General features: G+C 59.3%; 1 protein-coding gene across 3 annotated transcripts; it reads left to right on the plus strand.

Annotated features, from left to right (window-relative positions):
• The first annotated feature begins 1,660 nt into the window (after nt 1-1,660).
• Nucleotides 1,661-26,148, plus strand: LOC123374982 (FH2 domain-containing protein 1-like). Of its 3 annotated transcripts, none has more exons than XM_045025482.1 (10): nt 1,661-1,908; nt 2,308-2,369; nt 8,426-8,528; nt 8,607-8,695; nt 20,601-20,701; nt 20,800-20,870; nt 21,884-21,991; nt 23,811-23,881; nt 24,081-24,306; nt 25,029-26,148. In XM_045025482.1, the coding sequence occupies exons 1-10, from the start codon at nt 1,702-1,704 to the stop codon at nt 25,677-25,679; spliced, it is 1,689 nt and encodes a 562-aa protein (XP_044881417.1). In that variant the 5' UTR covers nt 1,661-1,701; the 3' UTR covers nt 25,680-26,148. The 3 variants fall into 3 exon arrangements, with proteins under 3 accessions (XP_044881417.1, XP_044881397.1, XP_044881408.1); XM_045025462.1 differs by having other exon boundaries at nt 24,081-24,357; nt 25,029-26,147; XM_045025473.1 differs by having other exon boundaries at nt 8,610-8,695; nt 24,081-24,357; nt 25,029-26,145.
• The last annotated feature ends 1,434 nt before the right edge of the window (nt 26,149-27,582 follow it).

Consider the following 27,582-nt stretch of genomic DNA (forward strand, 5'->3'; position numbering starts at 1 on the left):
CGCCCCTCCTGCAGCCAGGGAGAGAACCCAGGAGTCCTGACTCCCAGCCCCCCACCCCACGCCCCTCCCGCAGCCAGGGAGAGAACCCAGGAGTCCTGGCTCCCAGCCCCCCCTGCTCTAACCACCAGCCCCCACTCCCCTCCCCTCCCAGATCCGGGGAGAGAACCCAGGAGTCCTGGCTCCCAGCCCCCCCACGCCCCTCCTGCAGCCAGGGAGAGAACCCAGGAGTCCTGGCTCCCAGCCCCGCCCTGCTCTAACCCACCAGCCCCCACTCCCCTCCCAGAGATGGGGAGAGAACCCAGGAATCCCGGCTCCCAGCCCCTCCCCTCGTGAGCAAAACTCCCCCTTCGCCTCAGGGACTCACCCCGGAGATGCCCGGGCCGGTGGGGCTGGGAGGGGGAATAGCCCCGCCCCCCGGCACCGCCCCCAGCCCCGCCCGGCCTCCGGCGGGGATAGTCCCTGTCCGGCCCGCGCCCCCTCCCCTGGGCTGGCGGAGCCGGGTGAGAGCGGGGCTGGGGGCGGTCCTGCCGGGCGGGGGGTTGCGGGGCTGGGGGGGTCCTGCCGGGCGGGGGGTTGCGGGGCTGGGGGGGTCCTGCCGGGGGGGGGTTGCGGGGCTGGGGGGGTCCTGTCGGGGCTGGGGGCGTCCTGCCGCGCGGGGGGGTTGCGGGGCTGGGGGGGTCCGGCGGGGGGGTTGCGGGGCTGGGGGGGTCCTGCCGGGGGGGCGTTTGCGGGGCTGGGGGGTCCTGCCGGGCGGGGCGGGGGGGTTGGGGGGTCCTGCCGGGGGGGGGGGTTGCGGGGCTGGGGGGTCCTGCCGGGGGGGTTTCTGCCCAGCTGTTCCAGCTTCTGGGACCCCCCCCCCAGAGCTGCGCTGGGCTGTGTCTCGGGGGGGCGGGAGCGGGAGTCCCCTGATGGCTGGTCCGGGAGGGGAGCCCTGGCCCCGGGGGTCTCGGAAGCAGGTGCCTGGGCCAGCTGGGGTGTCTTGGGGCATCTCCCCCAAGCTACGAGCGGGCCCCCCCCCTTGCCCTGCAGCGTCCGGGTGTGTGCGGGGGGGGGGGTCCCCCAACGGGGCATTAACCCCTTTTCTCCCAGCAGAGCCTGGTGCTGGCGGCAAGGGGGCACCCGGCTCAGCGCCTCCCCATGGGCCAAGCCCAGCAGCTCCCTTTGGGAGCCCCGAAGACACTCGGGACCCCCTCCCCAAAGGACTCTGCCTTGTTGTCCCCGCCTGGGGCCCCCGCTCCCCCAGTCCCTCTGCTCGGGGCCCCCGCTCCCCCAGTCCCTCCATCCCTGCTCGGGGCCCCCGCTCCCCCAGTCCCTCTGCCCGGGGCCCCCGCTCCCCCAGTCCCTCCATCCCTGCTCGGGGCCCCCGCTCCCCCAGTCCCTCTGCTCGGGGCCCCCACTCCCCCAGTCCCCCCGGTCGCCCTCCCCAGGGCCCCCACTCCCCCAGTCCCTCTGCTCGGGGCCCCCACTCCCCCAGTCCCCCCGGTCGCCCTGCCCAGGGCCCCCACTGCCCCAGTCCCCACAGCTGGGGCCCCCATTTCCCCAATCCCCACATCCGGGGCCCCCGCTCCCCCAGTCCCCACACCCCTGCCTGTGGCCCCCGTTTCCCCAGTCCCCACATCCGTGGCCCCTGCTCCCCCAGTCCCCCCACCCCTGCCCGGGGCCCCTGCCCCTGGGATCCCCCCGCCCCCAGGGGACGCGCTGATGCCCGCCCCACGCCGCAGCAAGCTGCGCAGCTTCCACTGGACGGTGATCCCGGCGGAGCGGGTGCGCGGGCGCCCCAGCGTGTGGACGGCCAGCAGCCGGCATGACCGCACCCCCCTGGACGTGGCGCACCTGGAGGAGCTGTTTGGGGAGCAGCCGGGCTGGGGCCCGCGGGGGCCCTTGCTGCTGGGCCGGCCCCAGGGCCAGGTGAGCCTGGGTCGAGGCTGGCCCCGCGGGGGTCTGGGGTCCGTCCGTCTCCCCGGGCTCCGTGCTGCATCCTCAGCCCAGGACAGGCCCTTGGCGGGCTGGCCCCTGCTTTTGTCCTGCGGGCTCCTCAGGTGCTGCTCCCCATGGGGGGGCGAGCGAGGGGGGGTTCATGCTGCGCCCTGCCTGGGGCTGACCCCCATCCCTCCTGTGGGTCCGAGGGGCTGGGCCGGGCTCTGTAGGAGCAGAGCCTGCCCCCCCCCCCGAGATACTCTGCTGTGCCAGGCTGAACTGCCCCCAGCCCCGGGGGCTGCGTGTCTCAGAGCTGGTCTTTGTCCCCTCCCCCTCCCCTCTCTCTTCTCCCCATGCTCACCCCACCCTTCCCCCCACCCCTCTCCCCAGGTCTCTCTCCTCGACTCAAAGAAGATCCTGAATCTGGAGATATTTCTGAAGCAGTTTAAGAGGTAAGAACAGGCAGGGGTGGGATGGAGCTGCCTGGCACCACAGTGACCAGGTTCAGGCCAGCCGAAGGGAGCAGGGTCAGGGTTGGGGGGATGTGATGGAGTAGGGACTGTCTGTGTGGGGGATGGGAGAGCCGGGGAGGACTCTGGGTGATGGACAGGACCTGAGCCTGTAACCTGAGCCAGGCAGGGGGGAGGGGGGAGCTGGACAAAGGAGGGAGCCGGCTGGAGAGGGGGGGGCCAGTTTCGGTTTGGGGCTGGGGGGTGCAGTGCAGGGAATCCCAAGCTGGGAACTAAGCTCCCTGCACCCCCAGAAAGGCCAGATTGAGGGGTCCTGGCTCTGCCCACAAGCTCTGCTGTAGCCTGCGTTCCTGTTGTCCAATAAACCTTCCGTTTTACTGGCTGGCTGAGAGTCACTGTGGGTCCCAGGAAGAGGGGCGCAGAGCCGGACTCCCCCATACTCTGTGACAACTGGTGGTAGCGGTGGGATCTACTGCACCCCGTGGATGGTGCTTCCTGTAGTAAGTGACTGGGGAGCAGTAACGCGAAGGGGCGATTTCAGGGGTAATTAACCCCAGGAGTGTGTGACCAGAGAGAAGGACTTTTGCAGTAACAGGGTCCCCCGGGGGATCGCAGTGAGCGGTCCCAGGGGCGGAGGAGTCTGCAGCTCGACCCTGGCAGAGAGGGGGTGACCTCAAGGACTGGCACACGAGGGGTCTCCCTGGAAACCGTGGGGAGCGGCGAGCATCCCGGCCTGTGAGTGGCCAGCAGGAAGAGGTTTGCCAAGTGGCGTAAGTGCGAGCTGGTGGAGCTGTGCAAGCAGAGGGGGCTGCACTGTGGGAAGCTCACCAAAGACCAGCTCATTACCCAGCTGGAGGAGGGTGATCGCGTGAATGAACCGGTCCCTGTCTCTGAGGGAAGCAGCCGGGCAGATGCAGCGCAGGCACCAGTGTCTGTCCCCGCTGGGAGTGGTCAGCCGGCTGCTGAGGGCTTCCCGAGACCCCCCCATTCCTCTGCCTAGGGGAAGGGCGGGGAGGAGCCCAGCAAATACCGAGGGCACCGTGACACCCCCGGCCAGCAGGGATCCTCCCGGCGACGCTCAGCATCCGTGGAGCGGAAGCGGCTGGAATGGAAGAAAGAGCTATAACTGAGAGAGCTGGAGGATCGTGAGAGACAGAGGGAACATGACCGGGAGGAGAAAGAGAGACACAGGCAGCATGAACTGGAGCTGGCCAAGCTGAGGAGCAGCAAGCCCCCAACTGCAGTGAGTGAAGGGGGGCCCAGGACTGCACGGAGCTTTGATAGCTCAGTGGTTTGAGCATTAGCCTGCTAAACCCAGGGTTGTGAGTTCAATCCTTGAGGGGACCATTTGGGGATTGGTCCTGCTTTGAGCAGGGGGTTGGACTAGATACCTCCTGAGGTCCCTTCCAACCCTGAGATTCTATGATTCTAAGTGCATCCTGGCCCAGCGTAAGGAGGGGGAGGACATGGATGACTTCCTGGATGCCTTTGAGATGGCCTGCGAGCTGCACCAGGTAGATCCTGCAGACAGGCTCCGGGTTCTCACCCCCTTGCTGGACCCCAAAGCCGTGGCATTGTACCACCAACTGGGAGAGGAGGAGAAAGGGAACTACGAAGTATTCAAGAAGGCCCTGCTGTGCGAGTTTGGGCTGACTCCTGAGATGTACCGGGAAAGGTTCCTGAGCCAGCGTAAAACCCTTGAAGTCTCATATTTGCAACTAGCCGTCTGCATGGAGGGATACGCCAGCAGGTGGGCAAATGAGGCCCAGACGAAGGGGGACCTGGTTAAACTGCTGGTACTGGAGCAGCTGTATGAGCGGTGCCCATCCGACCTGAGGCTGTGGTTGAGGGACCTCAAAGCCGGAGAACCCTCGACATGCAGGGCGGCTGGACGATGAGTTTGTGAAGAGCCGGTCAGGAGGTGGCAGGGAGGAGCCCCAAAGGAACAGGCCTGCCGTGATGCCGAGAGAGAGTCACCCTGGGACCTCCCAAAGGGGGAATATGGAGAACCCCCTCCCAAGGGGAACACCCAGCGCCAGGGCCAACCAACCAGTTCGAGGGGACCCACGGGACATGGTCTGCTATTACTGTGGCCAGTGAGGCCACATACAGTCCCAGTGCCCCGGACTCAAGGTTCTCGGTTTACAGGGTGGGCGCAGGGCTGTCCCTGCGAAGCGAGTGCCTTGTTCCCTTGGAGGTGAATGGAAGGAAAGTCTATGGATACTGGGACAAGGGCGCTGAGGTGATGCTGGCCCGGCCCGAGGTGGTGGCCCCAGATCAGGTGGTGCCCAACACCTTCCTGACCCTGATGGGGGGGGACCCCATTCAAGGTGCCCGTGGCGAGGGTGCATCTGAAATGGGAGGACAAGGAGGGCCCCAAGGAGGTGGGGGTGCACCACCATTTGCCCACTGAGGTGTTGGGGGGAGGGGGGGACCTGGAGGACTGGGCAAGCAACCCCCAGAACACCTTAGTCGTGACCCAGAGCCGGCGAGGGGCCCTACGCCCTGACCTTGGGGAGGACGTCACCCCGGAGGCACAAAACCCTACCCTGGTGGGGAGGGAACACCCAAGGACACGGCTCAGGGGGGTTGTGGCTCCTGACCCAGCCGACAAGAGAGAGCAGGTCCCCATCCCTGTCCCAGCTGCTGAGTTCCAGGCCGAGGTGCAGAAAGATCCCTCCTTGCGGAGGCCAAGGGACCTGGCCGACCTCAGTGCAGTACAGACCATGAGGAGAGGTTGCAAGGAGAGGTTTCTGTGGGAGAAGGGGTTCCTGTACCGAGAATGGGCTCCCCCCGGGGAGGTGGAGTCATGGGGGATCAGGAGGCAACTGGTGGTTCCCCAGAAGTTTCGCCACAAGCTCCTGTACCTGGTCCATGACATCCCCCTCGCCGGGCACCAGGGAATCCGGTGCACCAGGCAGAGGCTGCTTCAGAACTTTTACTGGCCTGGGGTCTTTACCCATGTCCGACAGTACTGCCAATCCTGTGACCCCTGCCAGAGCGTGGGGAAGGCCCGGGACAAAGGGAAAGCGGCTTTGAGGCCTTTACCCATCATAGAAGAACCTTTCCAGAAGGTGGCCATGGACATAGTGGGACCTCTCAGCAAGGCGACCTGGTCAGGGAAGAAATACATTCTGGTGGTGGTAGATTTCACCACTCGCTACCCCGAGGCGGTGGCCTTGTCCTCTATCGAAGCAGACACTGTGGCAGATATGCTGCTGACCATTTTCAGCCTAGTGGGGTTTCCCAAGGAAGTCTTAACAGACCAGGGGTCCAACTTCATGTCGGTCCTGCTCCGGTGCTTGTGGGAGAAATGTGGGGTCCGGCACAACTGGGCCTCAGCGTATCACTCCCAGTCCAACGGGCTGGTGGAAAGGTTCAACGGGACGCTAAAGATGATGCTAAAAACATTTATGAACCAGCACCCGCAGGACTGGGACAAGTACTTACCTCACCTGCTGTTCGTGTACAGGGAGGTACCCCAGGAGTCTACCAGGTTTTTGCCTTTCAAACTGTTGTATGGAAGGCGGGTAAGGGGGCCCCTGGACCTGCTGAGAGACGAATGGGAGGGGAAGGCCACTCCTGATGGAGAGTCAGTGGTGGAGTATGTCCTGACCTTCCGAGAAAGACTTGCTGAGCTCATGGGCCTGGCCAGGGAGAATCTGGCCCGATCCCAGAGGAAGCAGAAGGTCTGGTACGACCGCACAGCGCGGACCCGCGCCTTCGCCACCAGGGATCAATTGATGGTTCTCATTCCCGTGAGAAAGAACAAACTCCAGGCCGCCTGGGAAGGGCCCTTCAAGGTTGTCAAGCAACTAAATGAGGTAAACTATGTGGTGGAGCTGTCGAACCGGGCGCACCACTGCCGGGTACCATGTGAATATGATGAAGCCATATTATGACAGGGGGAATGTGGTGTTGGCTGTGTGTGGACATTGGGAGTAGCAGGGAGATGACCCTTTAGTGGATCTATTCCCTGGGACAAAAGCTGGTTCCCCCCTGGAGGCGATTCCCCTCTCTGATCAGCTGACCCCGGCCCAGCATGCTGAGATCAGAGGGGTGCTACATCTGTACCGACAGCTGTTTTCCAACCAGCCTGGACGCACTAATTTGACTGTCCCCCGGGTGGAGACCGGGTCACATCCCCCTATAAGATGCTCCCCTTTCCGAGTCACAGGGAAAACTGCTCAGGACCTAGAAAGAGAGGTCAGGGACATGCTGGCTTTGGGGGTGATCCAGCCGTCTTCCAGCCCTTGGGCCTCACCAGTGGTGCTGGTCCCCAAAAGGGATGGGTTGATCCGGTTCTGTGTGGACTATCGGAAGCTCAATGCCATCACCGTATCTGATGCCTACCCCATGCCAAGGCCTGATGAGCTCCTAGACAAGCTGGGAGGCGCTCGGTACCTCACCACCATGGATCTTACCAAGGGCTACTGGCAAGTGCCGCTGGACGCAGATGCCAGGCTGAAATCGGCCTTTATCACCCCTCTGGGGCTCTACGAGTTTCTGACCCTGCCCTTTGGCCTCAAGGGAGCGCCGGCCACCTTCCAGCGCCTGGTGGATCAGCTACTGAGGGGGATGGAGAGTTTTGCCGTGGCGTATATTGATGACATCTGCGTCTTCAGCCAGACCTGGGAGGATCACGTGTCCCGGGTTAGACAAGTGCTGGACCGACTCCGGGAGGCGGGGTTAACCGTAAAGGCTGAGAAGTGCAAGGTGGGGATGGCTGAAGTATCTTACCTGGGCCATCGGGTGGGGAGCGGCTGCCGAAAGCCGGAACCGGCCAAGGTGGAGGCGATCAGAGACTGGCCCGCTCCCCAGACCAAAAAGCAGGTCCAGGCCTTTATTGGGATGGCGGGGTACTATCGGAGGTTCGTGCCCCACTTTAGTGCCATAGCCGCCCCATCACTGAGCTGTGCAAGAAGGGGAAGCCAGACAAGGTGGTCTGGACCGAGCAGTGCCAGAAGGCTCTCCAGGCGCTGAAGGAGGCTCTGCTCAGTGGCCCAGTTCTGGCAAACCCAGATTTTGACAAGCCCTTTATGGTGTTTACCGACGCCTCAGACACGGGCCTGGGGGCGGTGTTGATGCAGGAGGATGAAAAGGGGGAGAGACACCCCATCGTGTACCTGAGCAAGAAGTTGCTACCCCGGGAGCAGAACTACGCGGCCATCGAGAAGGAATGCCTGGCCATGGTGTGGGCCCTGAAGAAACTGGAGCCATATCTCTTTGGGCGCCACTTCACCGTGTACACCGAACGCTCTCCTCTGACCTGGCTGCACCAGATGAAAGGAGCCAACGCCAAGCTCCTGAGGTGGAGCCTGCTCCTGCAGGACTATGACATGGACGTGGTCCACGTGAAGGGAAGTGCCAACCTGATAGCAGACGCGCTGTCCCGGAGAGGGGACCCTGAACTTCCCCGGGTCACTGGGCAGAGTGACCCCGCTCAGTTCAGTCTCGAAGGGGGGAGAGATGTGATGGAGTAGGGGCTGTCTGTGTGGGGGATGGGAGAGCCGGGGAGGACTCTGGGTGATGGACAGGACCTGAGCCTGGAACCTGAGCCAGGCAGGGGGGAGGTGAGGTGAACACCTTTGCCCGGGAAGTTGGACAAAGGCAGGGAGCCGGCTGGAGAGGGGGGGGGGTCAGTTTCGGTTGGGGCTGGGGGGTGCAGTGCAGGGAATCCCAAGGCTGGGATCTAAGCTCCCTGCACCTCCAGAAGGACCAGTTTGAGGGGTCCTGGCTGTGCCCACAAGCTCTGCTGTAGCCTGCGTTCCTGTTGTCCAATAAACCTTCCGTTTTACTGGCTGGCTGAGAGTCCTGGTGACTCGGCAGGGAGCCCGGGGGTGCAGGGTCCTGACTCCCCCACACTCCGTGACAGGGAGCAGCTGGCAGTGGGAGGGGAGCCCCAAGCTGCACCATAGACCCCCTCATGTGGGGGGTGGGGATGGTGAGGCTCCTGGGGGCAGGGATTGAGGGGTGGGGGTCTGGGGCTGCTTGGGGGCTGGTCTCCAGGCTGAGCTGACATTTCTTCCGCCCCCCAGGCCTGTGCAGCAGATCGTGGCCGATCTCCGGGCTGGCGCTGGTGCCCTGTACGGGGCTGAGAAGCTGCTGGAGCTGTGCAAGATGCTGCCCGACGCAGACGAGGTGAGGGGACAGGGAGGGCGCAGGCAGCCCAGTCCCTGCGGCAGCTCCCCGGGCTAACGCTCCCCGGCTCTGTCCCAGCAGGTCAAAAAACTGAGGGCGTTCCAGGGCCCCTGGAGCCAGCTCTCGGACGCCGAGGCCTTCTCGCTGCTGCTTGTGGGGGTTCCCAGGTGAGAGCTCTGGGCACCCAGCGGGGGCGCTGGGGGGAGCAGGGTGGTGGCTGTGGGGGCGTGTCACGGAGTGGGGGGGAGTCATGGCCCTGCACCCCCCACTTTCCGCAATTCACAGTGACTCTCAGCCAGCCAGTAAGATGGAAGGTTTATTGGACAATAGGAACGCAGGCTACAGCAGAGCTTGTGGGCACAACCAGGACCCCTCAGTCATTGGGGGCAGGGATAGCTCAGTGGTTTGAGCATTGGCCTGCTAAACCCAGGGTTGTGAGTTCAATCCTTGAGGGGGCCACTTAGGGATCTGGGGCAAAAATTGGTCCTGCTAGTGAAAGCAGGGGGCTGGACTCAATGACCTTTCGAGCTCCCTTCCAGTTCTAGGAGATTGGCATAGCTCCAATTATTATTGGGGGTGTTGGACTAGATACCTCCTGAGGTCCCTTCCAACCCTGAGATTCTATGTCCTTCTGGGGGTTCAGGGGGCTTAGACCCCAGCCTTGGGGTTCTCTGTGCTGCACCCCCCAGCCCCAAACTGAAACCAAAAATCCCTCCAGCAGCTCTCTGCCCCCTCCCCCTGCTCCTCCTTCCTTTGTTCAGTCTCCAGGGCAGAAGGTGTCACTTCTCCCAACCCCCCTCCTGGCTCAGGTTACGGCTCAGGTAGCTTCCTTCTCACCCCCAGTGTAACCTCCCTGCAACATTCCCAGGTCAAATCCGCCCTGCTCCGTCGCAGGGGATGTCTCCCAGTATGGGGGGCTGTGGGGTAGGGGGCTGAGTACTGATGGGGATTCTGTGGGGCAGGGTTGGGGTGATGGCTGACTCCTCTCCCCCGGGCGCGTCATTCCCAGCTCCCCTGGGACCCCTGCCCTCCCCTGGCCCCAGAGCTTTCTGGGTAGAGGTGGGCACGACCCACGGCCAGGGCTGAAACCAGACCTGTTCTGGCTACAGATGTAGCAAATGTGTGATGTTGGAGGGTTGTAAGTGATCCAGGACAAGCCGGGCTCCGTGTCCCCAGGGCCCGGCTCAGCCGGGGAAGGACTGGGCTTTTGTAATGAAGTGAGAATGGTCTTAATGTTTTGGCTGAACCCTGTGTGTGCCTCAGTTTCCCCACGTGCTGCTCAAGGGGGTGTGATTGTTGCAGACACCCCTAGAGAGAGAGCAGGTGCGACTGCTGACGGGCTGCAGAGAACAGCCGACACTCGTAGCCTGGCAGCTGCTGGCCGGGTCCCTTCTTCTGCAAGGGGGGCTGGTGCAGCCCAGGTGACCTGCTGGACCCGGGAAGGGACAAAGGAGGGAGGAGGGCAACGGGCGTGATGGAGGCCGGGCAGCTGGAAGCGAGTCAGTCCCCTGGTTGGGGACTGGGGGCGAGGGCCCAGGGCTCTGGATCCCCCCATGGACTTTGCCGAAGGTCCCTGATCTCAGTGCTGCCAAGCTCTGTTCTGCGCTGGGCTCCCCACGATAAGAACCCGTCTGTCACACGCGGGCTGGGAGTCACGGCTGGCTGCGCGTGGGGGGCAGGGCCCTTTGGGGGTGAGGCTCCCCCAGGGGTCCCGCCCAGGGGGACTCGCTGCGGGGAGCTCCCGGGGTGAGCAGGGGCTGGACGCTCCGAGGTCAGACCCAGGAGGTGCCGAAGCGGAGCAGGGTCCTTGCCCGGGGACAGGTGCCCTGAGGGGCGACGCTGCCCCAGAGGCCTGCCTGGTGTCACGCCGAGCGGGGCCAGAGCCCCCAGCCTGGGCACCTGGCACAGCTCTGCATTCCTGGGGCCTGGCTTGAAAATAAGAATGGCCACACTGGGTCAGACCAAAGGTCCACCAAGCCCAGTATCCTGTCTACCAACAGTGGCCAGTGGCAGGTGCCCCCGAGGGAATGAACAGAACAGGGAATCATCAAGTGACCCATCCCCTGTCACCCATTCCCAGCTTCTGGCAAACAGAGGCTAGGGACACCATCCCTGTCCATCCTGGCTGATAGCCATTGATGGACTCGTCCTCCATGAATTTATCTAGTTCTTTGTTGAACCCTGTTATAATCTTGGCCTTCACAACATCCTCTGGCAAGGAGTTCCACAAGTTGACTATGCGCTGCGTGAAGAAGAACTTCCTTTTATTTGTTTTAAATCTGCTGCCTATTAATTTCATTTGGTGACCCCTAGTTCTTGCGTTATGAGAAGGAGTAAACAATACTTCAAAGAGAAACTGCTGAGCTTCAGTTCATCTGCAAATTTGACACCATCAGCTCAGGATTAAACAAAGACTGTGAATGGCTTGCCAACTACAGAAGCAGTTTCTCCTCTCTTGGTTTTCACACCTCAGCTGCTAGAAGAGGGCCTCATCCTCCCTGATTGAACTTACCTCGTTATCTCTAGCCTGCTTCTTGCTTGCTCATATATATACCTGCCCCTGGAAATTTCCACTACATGCATCCGACGAAGTGGGTATTCACCCACGAAAGCTCATGCTCCCAAACGTCTGTTAGTCTATAAGGTGCCACAAGACTCTTTGCTGCTTTAACACTTCCTTATTCGCTTTCTCTACACCACTCATGATTTTATAGTCCTCTATCATATCCCCCCTCAGTCGCCTCTTTTCCAAGCTGAAAAGTCCCAGTCTTATTAATCTCTCCTCATACAGAAGCTGTTCCACACCCCTCATCATTTTTGTTGCCCTTGTCTGAACCTTTCCAAATCCAAAATGTCTTTTTTGAGATGGGGAGACCACTCTGCACGCAGTATTCAAGATGTGGGCATCCCATGGATTTATATAGAGGCAACATGATATTTTCTCTCCTATTATCTATTTCTTTCTTAATGATTCCTAACATTCTGTTTGCTTTTTTGATGCTGCTGCACATTGAGTGGATGTTTTCAGAGAACTATCCACAATGACTCCGAGATCTTTCTTGAGTGGTAACAGTTAATTCAGACCCCATCATTTTATATGTATAGTTGGGATTATGTTTTCTAATGTATACTTTGCATTTATCAACATTAAAGTTCATCTGCCATTTCGTTGCCCGGTCACCCAGTTTTGTGAGATACTTTTGTAGCTCTTCACAGTCTGCCTGGGACTTAACTGTCTTGAGTAGTTTTGTATCATCTACACATTTTGACACCTCACTGTTTACCCTTTTCTCCAGATCATTTATGAATATATTGAATAGGACTGGTCCCAGAACAGGCCCCTGGGGGACACCACTAGTTACCTCTCTCCATTCTGAAAACTGCCCATTTATTCCTACCCTTTGTTTCCCATCTTTTAACCAGTTACCAATCCATGAGAGTCCCTTCCCTCGTATCCCATGGCAGCTGACTTTGTGTAAGAGCCTTTGGTGAGGGACCTTGTCAAAGGCTTTCTGAAAATCTAAGTCACTATATCCCCTGGATCCCCCTTGTCCACAAGCTTGTTGACCCCCTCAAAGAATTCTAGTAGATTGGTGAGGCATGATTTCCCTTTACAAAAAACATGTTGACTATTTCCCAACAAATTATGTTCATCTCTGTATGACAATTTTGTTCTTTATGATAGTTTCAACCAATTTGCCCGGTACTGAAGTGGGGCTTACTGGCCTGTAGTTGCCAGCGTTAGGATATAGATATTCAGGCCTGTCTGCAAAGGCCTATACTTTAAGAATTTAGGTATATTCTTATCACTTAGCTAGTTACAGAGGTATAAAAGAAAGAATCAAAGATCATTGTCTGTGTAATGGTTTCTCTTACTGTGACAGGCTAAGGCCTTCAGCTAAGATGGGAAGTGTCTGGTCACATCCTCACATTCCAAACTAGTCACATTGAAATAGGGTGCAATTGGGCTATTAGGAATACAGTCCTGTCCTGATATTCCATCACCTCCAGAGAAAGGGAAGAGCCTAGAAGATGTAAAAGGAAACTTAGTTTGACAGCATCCTGTCTGGCAAGAACTCACTTATCAATAGACACAGCTGGAGAACCCTTATGTCTGTACAGGTGTAGTTGTGAAATCCTCACTTCTGTATTGTTTTGTATGTTTATTTGCATGGTCTCTGTCTGGTTCTGTGATTGTTTGTCTGCTGTATAATTAATTTTGTTGGGTGTAAACCAATGAAGGTGGTGGAATATAATTGGTTAAATAACCATGTTACAGTATGTTAGGATTGGTTAGTTACATTTCAGTAAAATGATTGGGTAAGGAATAGCTAAGCAGAGCTCAGGTTTTACTATATAGTCTGCAGTCAATCAGGAATGGGGGGGAAATGGGAACAGGGACTGGGGATGGGGGAATTAAAATCATATTTTGCTAAAGGGGGGGATGGGAACAGGAACAGGGACACAGGCCAGGCTCTGTGGTGTCAGAGCTGGGAAGGGGGGACACTGAGGAAGGAAACTGGAATCATGCTTGCTGGAAGTTCACCCCAATAAACATCGAATTGTTTGCGCCTTTGGACTTTGGGTGTTGTTGCTCTCTGGTCACGCGAGAAGGACCAGGGAAGTGAGAGGGTGAAGGAATAAGCCCCCTAACAGCCAGGGTCACTTCTGGAGCCCTGCCAGGGCCGGGGTGGGCTCTGCGTTCCTGGGGCCTGGCTTGGCCGGGGCTGGGTCCGGGATTGTCTCTGCGTTCCTGGCGCTTGGCGGGGCCGGGGCCGGGGTGGGCTCTGCATTCCTGGGGCCTGGCGGGGACAGGGCCGGGGTGTGCTCTGCGTTCCTGGGGCCTGGCGGGGACGGGGCCGGGGTGGGCTCTGCGTTCCTGGGGCCTGGCTCGGACGGGGCCGGGGCCGCGGTGGGCTCTGCATTCCTGGGGCCTGGCTGGGATGGGGACGGGGACGGGATTGGCTCTGCGTTCCTGGGGCCTGGCGGGGACGGGGCCGGGGCCGGGGTGGGCTCTGCGTTCCTGGGGCCTGGCTTGGCCGGGGCTGGGTCCGGGATTGGCTCTGCGTTCCTGGCGCTTGGCGGGGACGGGGACGGGGTGGGCTCTGCGTTCCTGGGGCCTGGCTGGGACAGGGATGGGGATGGGGTGGGCTCTGCATTCCTGGGGCCTGGCTTGGACGGGGACGGGGTGGGCTCTGCATTCCTGGGGCCTGGCTCGGACGGGGCCGGGGTGGGCTCTGCGTTCCTGGGGCCTGGCTCGGAGGGGGACGGGGTGGGCTCTGCATTCCTGGGGCCTGGCTCGGACGGGGACGGGGTGGGCTCTGCGTTCCTGGGGCCTGGCTCGGACGGGGACGGGGTGGGCTCTGCATTTCTGGGGCCTGGCTTGGACGGGGACGGGGACGGCTCTGTGTTCCTGGGGCCTGGCTGGGATGGGGACGGGGACGGGATTGGCTCTGCGTTCCTGGGGCCTGGCTGGGACGGGGACGGGGTGGGCTCTGCGTTCCTGGGGCCTGGCTGGGACAGGGATGGGGTGGGCTCTACGTTCCTGGGGCCTGGCTGGGACGGGGACAGGGATGGTGTGGGCTCTGCGTTCCTGGGGCCTGGCTGGGACAGGGATGGGGATGGGGTGGGCTCTGTGTTCCTGGGGCCTGGCTGGGACGGGGACGGGGTGGTGTGACGTTATGAGTGTGATATAATATCTCATTGAAAGGTGACAGGGCCAGAAAGAGTTAATTAACTCATAGACTGACCTGACCCATGGGTGAACCTTGAGGACTGGTTAGAAAGACATGTCAATGAACAGAGCTTTGAAATGCAAGTCTGCATTGTTAGAGGTAGAAGGGGAGATGTTTGCTGACATCACAAGACCTGAGCAAACAAGTCTTGTCTATTGCTATAGTTTTAATTCAAAGATCAAAAAAGGAATATTAACATTTATGAGGATACTTGAGTAAAATAGTGTTATTGTCTATGTGTCTCTTTGAAGGTTGTGGTCACCTGTATCTGAACTGTTAATGGATAAATTACTCTGTGCTAATTGCCAGGATGTTTGGGAGAAGGAGTTAAGCCTATTGTTTTCTCAGGCCGAAAGGCTGCTGGAAATGTATAAGAACCTGGGACACGATCCTGCTTCATCTCAGATCTGCTTTGGGTTTCAAGGGGGAAACCTTAAGCCATAAGGATTGAGATCCCCAGTCACTGACTGGAGCCACCCTGAATATGGACATTGGACTGTAACCTCTGGACTATTTCTAAAAGGACTTTTGGCAACTACAAACTCATCTCTGCTGTGTATCTGAACCTCAAGAATTGAATTCAAGTCTGTCTGTATATTGATCTTTTAACCAACACTCTCTCTTTTTTCTTTTTTAATAAATTTTAGCTTAGTTAATAAGAATTGGCTATAGCGTGTATTTTGGATAAGATCTAAGTTATAATTGGACCTGGGTATGTGGCTGATCCTTTGGGATTGGAAGAACCTTTTCTTTTATATGATGAAGTAAGATTTTTAGGAATCATCATCATATCTGACAGGTGTGTCTGGACGGAGGCCTGAGGCTGGGCAGTTTAAGGGAGCTGCGGGGTTTGGACTCTAAGTGACCAGTGAGGTACTAGAGAAGCTGTTTTGTGCTGGTTGGTAAATCTAAGTACTGGAATAACCACCAGTGTTTGGGGTTTGTCTGCCCCGTTTGGTTTGCAGTTCACCCTGATTGAGTGACCTCAGCTGGCTCCCACGGGCAGCACCGTCACAGGTGGGCTCTGTGTTCCTGGGGCCTGGCTGGGATGGGGACGGGGACGGGGTGGGCTCTGCGTTCCTGGGGCCTGGCTGGGATGGGGACAGGGACGGGATGGGCTCTGCGTTCCTGGGGCCTGGCTGGGATGGGGACGGGATGGGCTCTGCGTTCCTGGGGCCTGGCTGGGATGGGGACAGGTACGGGGTGGGCTCTGCGTTCCTGGGGCCTGGCTGGGATGGGGACAGGGACGGGGTGGGCTCTGCGTTCCTGGGGCCTGGCTGGGATGGGGACAGGGACGGGGTGGGCTCTGCGTTCCTGGGGCCTGGCTGGGATGGGGACGGGATGGGCTCTGCGTTCCTGGGGCCTGGCTGGGATGGGGACAGGGACGGGGTGGGCTCTGCGTTCCTGGGGCCTGGCTGGGATGGGGACAGGGACGGGGTGGGCTCTGCATTCCTGGGGCCTGGCTGGGATGGGGACGGGATGGGCTCTGCGTTCCTGGGGCCTGGCTGGGATGGGGACAGGGACGGGGTGGGCTCTGCGTTCCTGGGGCCTGGCTGGGATGGAGACGGGGACGGGATGGGCTCTGCGTTCCTGGGGCCTGGCTGGGATGGGGACAGGGACGGGGTGGGCTCTGTGTTCCTGGGGCCTGGCTGGGACGGGGACGGGGTGGGCTCTGCGTTCCTGGGGCCTGGCTGGGACGGGGAAGGGGACGGGGTGGGCTCTGTGTTCCTGGGGCCTGGCTGGGATGGGGACAGGGACGGGGTGGGCTCTGCGTTCCTGGGGCCTGGCTGGGATGGAGACGGGGACGGGGTGGGCTCTGCGTTCCTGGGGCCTGGCTGGGATGGGGACAGGGACGGGGTGGGCTCTGCGTTCCTGGGGCCTGGCTGGGACAGGGATGGGGATGGGGTGGGCTCTGTGTTCCTGGGGCCTGGCTCGCCCGGGGACAGGGATGGGGATGGGGTTGGCTCTGCGTTCCTGGGGCCGGACGGGGACGGGGACAGGGTGGGCTCTGCGTTCCTGGGGCCTGGCTTGGCCCCCTAGCCAGGCAGGTCAGGGGTGTGTCTGGCCTGGCACAGTCCCTCTTGTGGGCAGGGCTTTCCCAGAGAAGGGCGCTGGTGGGGCAGACTGCCCAGGCACTGCGTGGCTGGGACCAGGTATGTTGATGAGGCTTTCCGGGACACTGTAGAATTGTCCCACCTCTGCTCAGACAGCCCCTGTGCTGTTGAGGAGGAAGAACGGCCCAGGGAAGCAGAGCAGTCGATGGGAGCAGAGGGAAACCTTCCCGTAGTTGGGACCCTCCTTCCAGATGGTGCTGGGGTTGCCTCTCGCACTGAGGTTACCTCTCCGGGGGAGGGAACTCCAGTTGCTAGCAAAAGGCAGGTGTTAGTAATGGGAGATTCGATTATTAGAAACGTAGATAGCTGGGTCTGTGATGACCGGGAGAACCGTATGGTGACTTGCCTGCCTGGTGCGAAGGTTGCGGATCTCTCAAGGCATCTAGACAGACTTATGTGTACTGCTGGAGAGGAGCCGGTGGTCGTGGTACGTGTAGGTACCAATGACATAGGGAAGGGTAGGAGAGACGTCCTGGAACCTAAGTTTAGGCTGCTAGGGAAGAGACTGAAATCCAGGACCTCTGTGGTGGCATTCTCAGAAATGCTCCCAGTTCCATGCGCAGGGCCATGTAGGCAGGCAGAGCTTCAGAGTCTCAATGCGTGGATGAGACGATGGTGTAGAGAGGAGGGGTTTACATTCATTAGGAACTGGGGAAACTTTTGGGATGGGGGGAGCCTATACAGGAGAGATGGGCTTCACCTAAACCAAAGTGGAACCAGACTGCTGGCACTAAACATTAAAAAGGTTGTGGAGCAGTTTTTAAACTAGGAGATGGGGGAAAGCCGACTGCTGCAGAGGAGTGTGTGGATCGGACACAGACTTCTCTTAGGGGAGAGTTTGATGATAGAGAATCTCCAGGTTATAGTCAGGAGCAGAGGACGGAAGAGGATAATGTAAGGGCCAGATCAGATGATAAACAGTCACATAAAAAAGAATCTGGCACATCAGAAAAGGGCAGACGAATAAACAGGGACAAGTTTTTAAAGTGCTTGTACACAAATGCCAGAAGTCTAAATAATAAGATGGGTGAACTAGAGTGCCTTGTGATAAAGGAGGATATAGATATAATAGGCATCACAGAAACCTGGTGGACTGAGAGCAATCAATGGGACACAATCATTCCGGGGTACAAAATATATCAGAAGGACAGAACAGGTCGTGCAGGGGGAGGAGTGGCATTATATGTGAAAGAAAGTGTAGATTCAAATGAAGTAAAAATTTTAAGCGAATCCACATGTTCCATAGAATCTCTATGGATAGACATTTCATGCTCTAATAAGAATATAACATTAGGGATCTATTATCGACCACCTGACCAGGACAGTAATAGTGAGGATGAAATGCTAAGGGACATTAGAGAGGCTATCAAAATTAAGAACCCAATAATAGTGGGGGATTTCAATTATCCCCATATTGACTGGGAACATTTCACTTCAGGACGAAATGCAGAGATAAAATTTCTCGATACTTTAAATGACTGCTTCATGGAGCAGCTGGTACGGGAACCCACAAGGGGAGAGGCAACTCTAGATTTAATCCTGAGTGGAGTGCAGGAGCTGGTCCAAGAGGTAACTATAACAGGACCACTTGCAAATAATGACCATAATATAATAACATTCAACATCCCTGTGGTGGGAAGAACATCTCAACAGCCCAACACTGTCTCATTTAATTTCAAAAGGGGGAACTATACAAAAATGAGGGGGTTAGTTAAACAAAAGTTAAAAGGTACAGTGACTAAAGTGAAATCCCTGCAAGCTGCATGGGTGCTTTTTAAAGACACCATAATAGAGGCCCAACTTCAATGTATACCCCAAATTAAGAAAAACAGTAAAAGAACTAAAAAAGAGCCACCGTGGCTTAACAACCATGTAAAAGAAGCAGTGAGAGATAAAAAGACTTCCTTTAAAAAGTGGAAGTCAAATCCTAGTGAGGCAAATAGAAAGGAGCACAAACACTGCCAACTTAAGTACAAGAGTGTAATAAGAAAAGCCAAAGAGGAGTTTGAAGAACGGCTAGCCAAAAACTCCAAAGGTAATAACAAAATGTTTTTTAAGTACATCAGAAGCAGGAAGCCTGCTAAGCAACCAGTGGGGCTCCTTGACGATCGAAATACAAAAGGAGCGCTTAAAGACGATCAAGTCATTGCGGAGAAACTAAATGGATTCTTTGCTTCAGTCTTCACGGCTGAGGATGTTAGGGAGATTCCCAAACCTGAGCTGGCTTTTGTAGGTGACAAATCTGAGGAACTGTCACAGATTGAAGTGTCACTAGAGGAGGTTTTGGAATTAATTGATAAACTCAACATTAACAAGTCAGCGGGACCAGATGGCATTCACCCAGGAGTTCTGAAAGAACTCAGATGTGAAGTTGCGGAACTATTAACTAAGGTTCGTAACCTGTCCTTTAAATCGGCTTCGGTACCAATGACTGGAAGTTAGCTAATGTAACACCAATATTTAAAAAGGGCTCTAGGGGTGATCCCAGCAATTACAGACTGGTAAGTCTAACGTCGGTACCGGGCAAATTAGTTGAAACAATAGTAAAGAATAAAATTGTCAGACACATAGAAAAACATAAACTCTTGAGCAATAGTCAACATGGTTTCTGTAAAGGGAAATCGTATCTTACTAATCTATTAGAGTTCTTTGAAGGGGTCAACAAACATGTGGACAAGGGGGATCCAGTGGACATAGTATACTTAGATTTCCAGAAAGCCTTTGACAAGGTCCCTCACCAAAGGCTCTTATGTAAATTAAGCTGTCATGGGATAAAAGGGAAGGTCCTTTCATGGACTGAGAACTGGTTTAAAGACAGGGAACAAAGGGTAGGAATGAATGGTAAATTCTCAGAATGGAGAGGGGTAACTAGTGGTGTTCCCCAAGGGTCAGTCCTAGGACCAATCCTATTCAATTTATTCATAAATGATCTGGAGAAAGGGGTAAACAGTGAGGTGGCAAAGTTTGCAGATGATACTAAACTACTCAAGATAGTTAAGACCAAAGCAGATTGTGAAGAACTTCAAAAAGATCTCACAAAACTAAGTGATTGGGCAACAAAATGGCAAATGAAATTTAATGTGGATAAATGTAAAGTAATGCACATTGGAAAAAATAACCCCAACTGTACATACAATATGATGGGGGCTAATTTAGCTACAACAAATCAGGAAAAAGATCTTGGAGTCATCGTGGATTGTTCTCTGAAGATGTCCACGCAGTGTGCAGAGGCGGTCAAAAAAGCAAACAGGATGTTAGGAATCATTAAAAAGGGGATAGAGAATAAGACTGAGAATATATTATTGCCCTTATATAAATCCATGGTACGCTCACATCTCGAATACTGTGTACAGATGTACACAGTACACAGGCTTTCTGGAAATCTAAGTACACTATGTCCACTGGATCCCCCTTGTGTACAGATGTGGTCTCCTCACCTCAAAGATATTCTAGCACTAGAAAAGGTTCAGAAAAGGGCAACTAAAATGATTAGGGGTTTGGAGAGGGTCCCATATGAGGAAAGATGAAAGAGGCTAGGACTCTTCAGCTTGGAAAAGAGAAGACTAAGGAGGGTATGATAGAGGTATATAAAATCATAAGTGATATGGAGAAAGTGGATAAGGAAAAGTTATTTACTTATTCCCATAATACAAGAACTAGGGGTCACCAAATGAAATTAATAGGCAGCAGGTTTAAAACAAATAAAAGGAAGTTCTTCACGCAGCGCACAGTCAACTTGTGGAACTCCTTACCTGAGGAGGTTGTGAAGGCTAGGACTATAACAATGTTTAAAAGGGGACTGGATAAATTCATGGTGGCTAAGTCCATAAATGGCTATTAGCCAGGATGGGTAAGAATGGTGTCCCTAGCCTCTGTTCGTCAGAGGATGGAGATGGATGGCAGGAGAGAGATCACTTGATCATTGCCTGTTAGGTTCACTCCCCCAGGGGCACCTGGCACTGGCCACTGTCGGTAGACAGATACTGGGCTAGATGGACCTTTGCTCTGACCCGGGACGGCCTCTCTTATGTTCTTATGACCAGGCCCCGGTTTGAAGTGGAGGTCACTGCAGGTGGACGAGGGACTCGGGGAGCCCCTGGTTGCTGAACTGGCTGCCGAGGCCCTGGCTGGATCCCAGAGCTCGGCCTGGATCCCACAGCCTCGCTGCCCCAGCATCTCGGCAGCCTGGCCACCCCGCTGTCACCTGCTCTGCTTCCCCCTAGCTACGCCCGGCGCCTGGAGCTGCTCGTCCTGAAGGAGGAGTTTTTCCCCCAGCTCAACTCGCTGAAATCCTCCATCCAGATCTTGACTGAGGCGGCTCGGGGTGCGTGTGGGGCTGGCCAGGGGCACTTGGAGGGCAGGGGAGGGGCTGGACCCCTGGAGCAGAGCCCCCCACTCACCTCCCCCATCCCCTCTTCGCAGAGCTGCTGGGCTGCGAGGAGCTGCACGTCGTCATCCGCCTGGTCCTGAGAGCTGGCAACTACATGAACACGGTGAGCGCCCGCTCTGGGGCTGGGCCGAGGGGGGGCTTGGCTGGGTCTGAGGGGCCAAGGGGGTGTCGCGGATCCAATGGCACGGTGCCCTCGCCTGGTTCCGGGACAGCCCCTGGCAGGCCCCGGGCAGGGCGTTGGCCCCCTCCGGGTCACACTCGCTGGGGTCAGCCCCTCGGCTCCTCCTCCAGGGGCCAACCCTCGGAGCCCCCAGCCCCCGCGACACGCCGGGAGCCCCCTCAGCGAGTGCCCCTGGTGGGACCCGGCAGGAGACTTGTACCCAAAGGGAGCCAGGCACCCCCCGGCCTGACTCTGCAGTGACTCCGCCCGTGGGAACAGCAGGGGGGCGCCTGGGGGTCGGGACCCAGCGCAGAGAGTCCTGGGTTAGCGCCGGGTCGGATCAGAGCCCAGAGCCCCCTGGCCCCTCTGTAATCCCCCTCCAGGGGCGTGTCCTTGTGCCACCCATCCTTAACACCCCCCGTCCCCTCCTCTGCCTTTGCTGTCCAGCTGGTCACACCGGCTGGCTGCCTGCGGAGGGGGGCCCATCCCTGGGCGTTGGGTGCTAGGTGCCAAATGTCCGGGCAGTTGTCTTCTGGGCCTCTCCGTGGGCCCGGGCCCCAGCCAGCCAGCACAGTGACACCTGGGTCTCTGCCATGAGCAAACGCCCCCCCCCCACCCCCCTGCTAACCGAGCAGCACATGGGGAAAGTGAGGCACACAGTATTCGTACAGAACATGGTCACAGGGGGCAGCCTGGCCAGTGTCTCCTGACCCCTCACAGCAGATCCCTCTCTCACAGCCACTCCAGCCTCGCTCCCCACGCGTCTCTGAAGCCTCCCTAGTACAAGTGAAGATGGGAGAAGGGAAGGAAGTGGGGACTATTGGTTAGAGCGGGAGGTGCGGGGAGCCAGGACTCCTGGGTTCTCTCCCGGCTCTGCAAGGGGAGTGGGGACTAGTGGTTAGAGGGGGGAGGCTGCTGGGGGTACCTGTTTCCATGGTATGCACTTTCCTTGCCAGGGAGGCTACGCTGGCCATGCCGCAGGCTTCCGGATGGCCTCTCTCCTCAGGCTGGCAGACACCAAGGCCAACAAGCCAGGCGTGGACCTGCTGCACTTTGTGGCCATGGTGAGTGCGGAACGGGGCTCACCCCCAGAGTCAGGGCATTGAGGGGGGAACTGGGACTCAGGAGGGAGGCTGTGTTGTAGGGGTGCAGCGGGGGGGGAGAGATGGGGGGCTTGGGGCTGTCACGGATCCACAGGATTGGGGTTATGCCCCACTTTTTGAGCAGTCTCTGGGGGGGACCCCATCAGTGTGCTGGACCCCCTGGGGGGCTCACTCTTCCTCCAGGCTGAGCCTTGTGGTCCCCTGTGTCCTGAGACTTCACCTCTGGGCCTGCTGCCCCCCTGTGAGCTCTGCCCAGCGAGTCCCAGAGCCGGGCCCCTCGCCCAGTGTTGGCACAGCCGGGTTACCCAGCACTGACGGTGAGCCAGAGCCCAGCCAGGCTGCAGTGAGCGCCGTGTGTCTGTCTGACCCCCAGGTGAGCCCCGACTGCGTCCCGCAGCCCACGCTTATCCCCACCCACCCAGCTCTGTCGCCTGCTGCTCGGCTCCCGGCAGAGAGCTGGGGAAGTCTAGGTCACGGGACCGCTCCTGGGGGGATTCTGCGCCCAAAATAAACAATTCTGCATGTTTCATTAGTCAAAATACCACAGTATCATCGTGCCCGTTTGGATGGTTCTGGTAATTTATTTCGAACCACCCAGCAGGTGTGGCTGGGACAGGGCAGCCAATGGGGAGATCCAGGGAATGGGTTTGACCGATAGATTCCGTACACAGCGCGCAGAGTAAGAGTTCATGTAAATCACAGCACAGAACCGGCTTTCCCGCCCCCTCGGGCTGGGGGAGTCGGGGTCATGAGGAGCTGAGGGAGAGGGCAGGAGCCTGGGTGTGAACCTGGAGGGATGATGGGTGTCACTGGGAGAAGTATGGAACAGGTGTTTTGGGGCGGGAGGGATAGTTAGGGAGGTGGGGAGCCTCCCCCATGCAGACCCTGGCTGACCCCAAGCTTCTCCCAATCAGTCAGGCACATCCGTCCCTTTCCACGTGGGTCCCTGCACCCCCCCCAACCCCTGCCTCAGTGCTGTCACCCCAGTCTGTGAGACCCCAGCAGCCCCATGGGCCCCGCTCTGTCATCCCCCCCACATATCCCGTGTCTCCTCGCCCCGCGGGCAGGGTGCTGTGAGGAACGCAGCCTCCGTCCCCTCCCCTTCCGCGGCTGGCTGCTCCGGCCCATGAGCCCACTACCCTCTGGTGCATAAGAACATAAGAGTGGCCAGACTGGGTCAGACCAAGGGTCCATCCAGCCCAGTGTCCTGTCGGCCGACCGAGGCCAGTGCCAGGTGCCCCAGAGGGAATGAACAGAATAGGGAGTCACCAAGTGATCCATCCCCTGCGCCCCTTCCCAGCGTCTGGCAAACAGAGGCCAGGGACCCACCCCAGCCCATGCTGGTGCCGCAGCAGCCCCTTGTGGGTGTAATTGCTGCGTGACCTTGGGGCAGGCGGGGAATCTGCAGAGCACGTGAATTCTGAGCGTGTGGCTGGCGCAGAATTTCCCCAGGTGTATGATACGGAGGCTGAGGCCCAGCCAGCTAGACGACACCCACACTTATGTCTTTTTGTCCGACCTGAGGGCAAACAGCCCTCCCCCCGCACTGGGTAACAATGCAGTATAGAGGAGAAGCTAAGCCACACATGGGCTTCATGGAGATGTAACAAAATATTCCCAGTGTTGGAGGCTGGGGGCGTATGTTACTGCATGGGTGGTGGTGGGAGGGTGCTGTGGGGGGGCAGGGGAGTGTTGTGGGGGTGCTCTGCTGTAGGGGGCTTTGGGATGGGGTGGGGGGCTGTGCTGTGGGGGGCAGGGATCACTCTGTCTCTTGCCCCAGGAGGCTGAGCGGAAGGACAGGAGCCTGCTGGATTTCCCAAGCAAACTGGAGCACGTGGGGCTGGCGTCACGGTGAGCTCCCCCTCCAGCCCCCAGAGCTGTACCCTGTGGGCCCCTCTGCCCTTGGGGTCTGGGGCCGACTCTGCCCCGGGGCAGGGTCTCTGCTCTCCCCAGTGTGGGGCTGGAGCCTCATGGGCCTGCCCCAGTGGGTGGGGGGGCGGATGGGGCATCATGGAGCTGATGGGTTCCCTCGCCCCGTCCACGTGCGCAGGATCCAGGAGCAGGAGGTGGCATCGGAGCTGCAGGGCCTGGGGGAACGCCTGGCGGGGGCCCGCGGCAGCCTGCCGGAGCTGGGCCCGGGGCAGCTGGAGCCCTTCCTGCAGCTGGCGCAGGCGGAGCTGGGCACGGTGCAGGCGGAGCTGGAGCGGCTGCGCCAGGACACGGCCACGCTGCGCGACTTCTACTGCGAGGACGAGGCTCTGTTCTGCCTGCAGGAGGTGTGTGCCGTGCTGCACGCCTTCGGGGGGCGCTTCCGGACGGCTGTGCAGGTACCCCCTGAACCCCCCTGTATCCCCCTGTACCTCCCCTGCCCCCCAAGTGCTGCACGCCTTCGGGGGGCGCTTCCGGACGGCTGTGCAGGTACCCCCTGAACCCCCCTGTATCCCCCTGTACCTCCCCTGCCCCCCAAGTGCTGCACGCCTTCGGGGGGCGCTTCCGGACGGCCGTGCAGGTACCCCCTGAACCCCCCTGTATCCCCCTGTACCTCCCCTGCCCCCCAAGTGCTGCACGCCTTCGGGGGGCGCTTCCGGACGGCCGTGCTCATAACACCGCTGTCACTCCTCCAGTGGGGTGGGGTCTAGTGATGAGAGTCTGGGTTCTGTCGTGGTGCTGTGTGGGCAGTGAGGTCTGCTGGGCGGAGGAGGGCTGGGGGCCAGGACTCCTGGGTTCTCTCCCAGCGCGGGGAGGGAGTGGGGTCTGCTGGGCGGAGGAGGGCTGGGGGCCAGGACTCCTGGGTTCTCTCCCAGCGCGGGGAGGGAATGGGGTCTGCTGGGCGGAGGAGGGCTGGGGGCCAGGACTCCTGGGTTCTCTCCCAGCACGGGGAGGGAGTGGGGTCTGCTGGGCAGAGGAGGGCTGGGGGCCAGGACTCCTGGGTTCTCTCCCAGCACGGGGAGGGAGTGGGGTCGGCTGGGGGCCTGTCCCTGAGCCCTGTTTCCCGCAGGAGAACCGTGCACGGGAGCAGGCCGAGCAGCGCCGGCAGCAGCTGGAGCGACAGCGGCAGGAGAAGCGCCGCTCCATCGCCACGTGCTCGGCGCAGGAGCCGGAGCTGCAGGATGTGGAGCTCGATTTCCTGTTGATGCGCACGCCCCATCTGTGCCGCCGGAGCCGCATCCCCCGGGGCCTCCGTACCGGGCCCTGCGGCAGCCTGGACTTGGGGGCCGGGGTGCGCCCCGACCGGGCTGCCCTGCCGGAGCCCTCAACCAGGGAGACCGGCCAGAGGCACCTAAGCCGGCGCCACACACTCGCCATCCTCCCAGCCCACCCCGAGCCCCAGGACTCCCTGGGCCCAGCGCCTGCCCCCCCGCCAGGGCCCCCTGCTACCCCTGTGGGCAGGAAAGGGGGCCTCATGTCCTGGCTCCCTGAACGGCTCCCGTCCCCTGGGGCCTCGCCAAAGGCCGTGGGCTGCTCCCTCGACACCTCCCCCTCCCGCTCTTTCCCCAGCCTCTTCCGTAAGAAGGCGCCCTCCCCGGGGGCTGAGGGGCAGGCTGGCCCTGTCTCCCCCACGGCCTCCCCCAAGGGCGTCTCCACCCTCGCTAGTTTCTTCTGGCGCCTCACCTTGGCCGAGAAGCCGCTCAGGCCCTCCCAGAGCTGAGGGGGTGGCAGTGCCCGCCCCTCCTGGCCCAGGGTGCCAGGCTGCCTTGCGGCTATAACGGGGAGACTGCTGGGGGGCCCATGCTCCTGCCCCCCCAATGCCATGGTCAGGGCCTGGGGACTTTGGTCCCCACCCTCCGCTCAGGGTGCCCTGGCCTGTGCCTTGGGCCTCCCCCCGGGCACCATCAGCCGCTCGGCCATTTTAACTGTCCCTGTCAGCACCCTTTGCTGGTTGCTGGGTTTGTTTGTTAATAAATCACGAGGAACATGGTCATGCCTCCACCTGCCCCTCCTTCCGGCCGGGAGGGCAGCGGGGCAGGGTGGGGGCGCGGGGCAGGGCCTGGCAAGGGTGGCTTCACCCGCCCCTGGCTGGTTTCCCAGGGCTGTGGATGATCTGAGCAGGGAGGTGCCCCCGTCAGGGGAATCTGGGCTGGGCGGCCAGCCGGGAGCCGAGGGGTCGAGTCACTGGTTAAATGGTCCCAGCCCCACCAGGCACTGTCCCGGGGGCCGAGACGGGCAGGGAGACTGGCTAGAGGGGGCGGGGTTGTGCAGCCGAAGGAGGAACCTGTGCGGGGCTGGAAGCTGCAGCGAGGGCACGGTTGTAACAGGCCGGGCCGTTCGCCATGTGGAGGAGTTACCAGGGGTTGTGGGGAATTGTCCATCCCTGGCCACCATTCAAGGTTTGTCCAGCAGCTCCGCTCTAGGGGCTGTGGGGGGCGGTCTCTGGCCTGGGCGATAGACGGGGTCACACGGGCAGCATGCGCCCCGCTGGCCCGGGGATCCAGGAATCTCGTGAGATCAGCGTTGGGCTGCTGCAGCCGGGAGCTGGGACAGGAGTGTGATCAGCCGCTGCCCGGGGGGGGCGGCTCCCCCACACTGGAGCGGGTAAGGAGAGAGTAGCAAGGGCTCAGACAGCCCTGCCGGAGCCCAGCTGCTGGAGAGCCGGTCCGACCTGGGCTAGCCCACCTGTCACAGGAGCCGGTCCCCTGGTCCCCTGGGAGCTCAGAGCAGGGATGGGCAAACTATGGCCCGGGGGCCACAACCGGCCCCCAGATGTTTTAATCCGGCCCTTGAGCTCCCATCTGGGGGCTTGCCCTGTTCCACAGCTCCCGCCGGGGCTGGGGTCAGGCCAGGGCTTTCTCTGCTCCCGGCGGCTCTTGGAAGCAGCAGCATTTCCCCCCTCCAGCTCCTACACGTAGGAGCAGCCAGGGGGCGCTGCACACTGCCCCAAGCACTGCAGCCAATGGGAGCTTGTCACGGAGGGTGGGGGAGTCAGGGCCCTGCACCCCCCGGCTTCCTGCCAGTCACCGGGACTCTCAGCCAGGCAGTAAAGCAGCAGGTTTATTTAGCCGACAGGAACACAGTCCCAGACAGGCCTTGCCGATACAGACAGCAGGACCCCCTTTACTTAGGTCCATCTGGGGCCCCCAGGGAGGCCACAGCCCTGTTGGGAAGCCCAAGCCCCGTTGGGGCGCCCCTCTCCATTTTCCAGCCAGCTACAAAACTGAAACCCCCTCCAGCCCTTTCTTCTCTGGGCTTTGTCTCTGTCCCGGGCCAGGAGGCCACCTGATCTTTGTCTCCAACACCTGCAGTTGGCACCTTGCAGAGGAGGGGCCCAGGCCATCAGTTGCCAGGAGACAGAGTGTTGGCCATTTATGCTCACGGGGCCCTTTGCTCTGCAGCAGCCACACACCCTTATCCCACCACCTAGGTACTTAAGAACTGCATAAGGGAAACTGAGGCAACAACACTGTATTCAGAGAAAACATTAAGAACATTCCAAGTTTGTCACAACCCCTAAGCTCCCTCCTATGCCCCAGCCCTGATCCCCTCCTGCCCTCCTGTCACGCAGTCCCCGGGCGCTGCTCTGGACCTGCTCCCCACAAAGCCAGGCAGGACTCTGG

This window comes from Mauremys mutica, chromosome 1, assembly GCF_020497125.1.
Source record: "Mauremys mutica isolate MM-2020 ecotype Southern chromosome 1, ASM2049712v1, whole genome shotgun sequence".
NCBI lineage: Eukaryota > Metazoa > Chordata > Testudines > Geoemydidae > Mauremys > Mauremys mutica.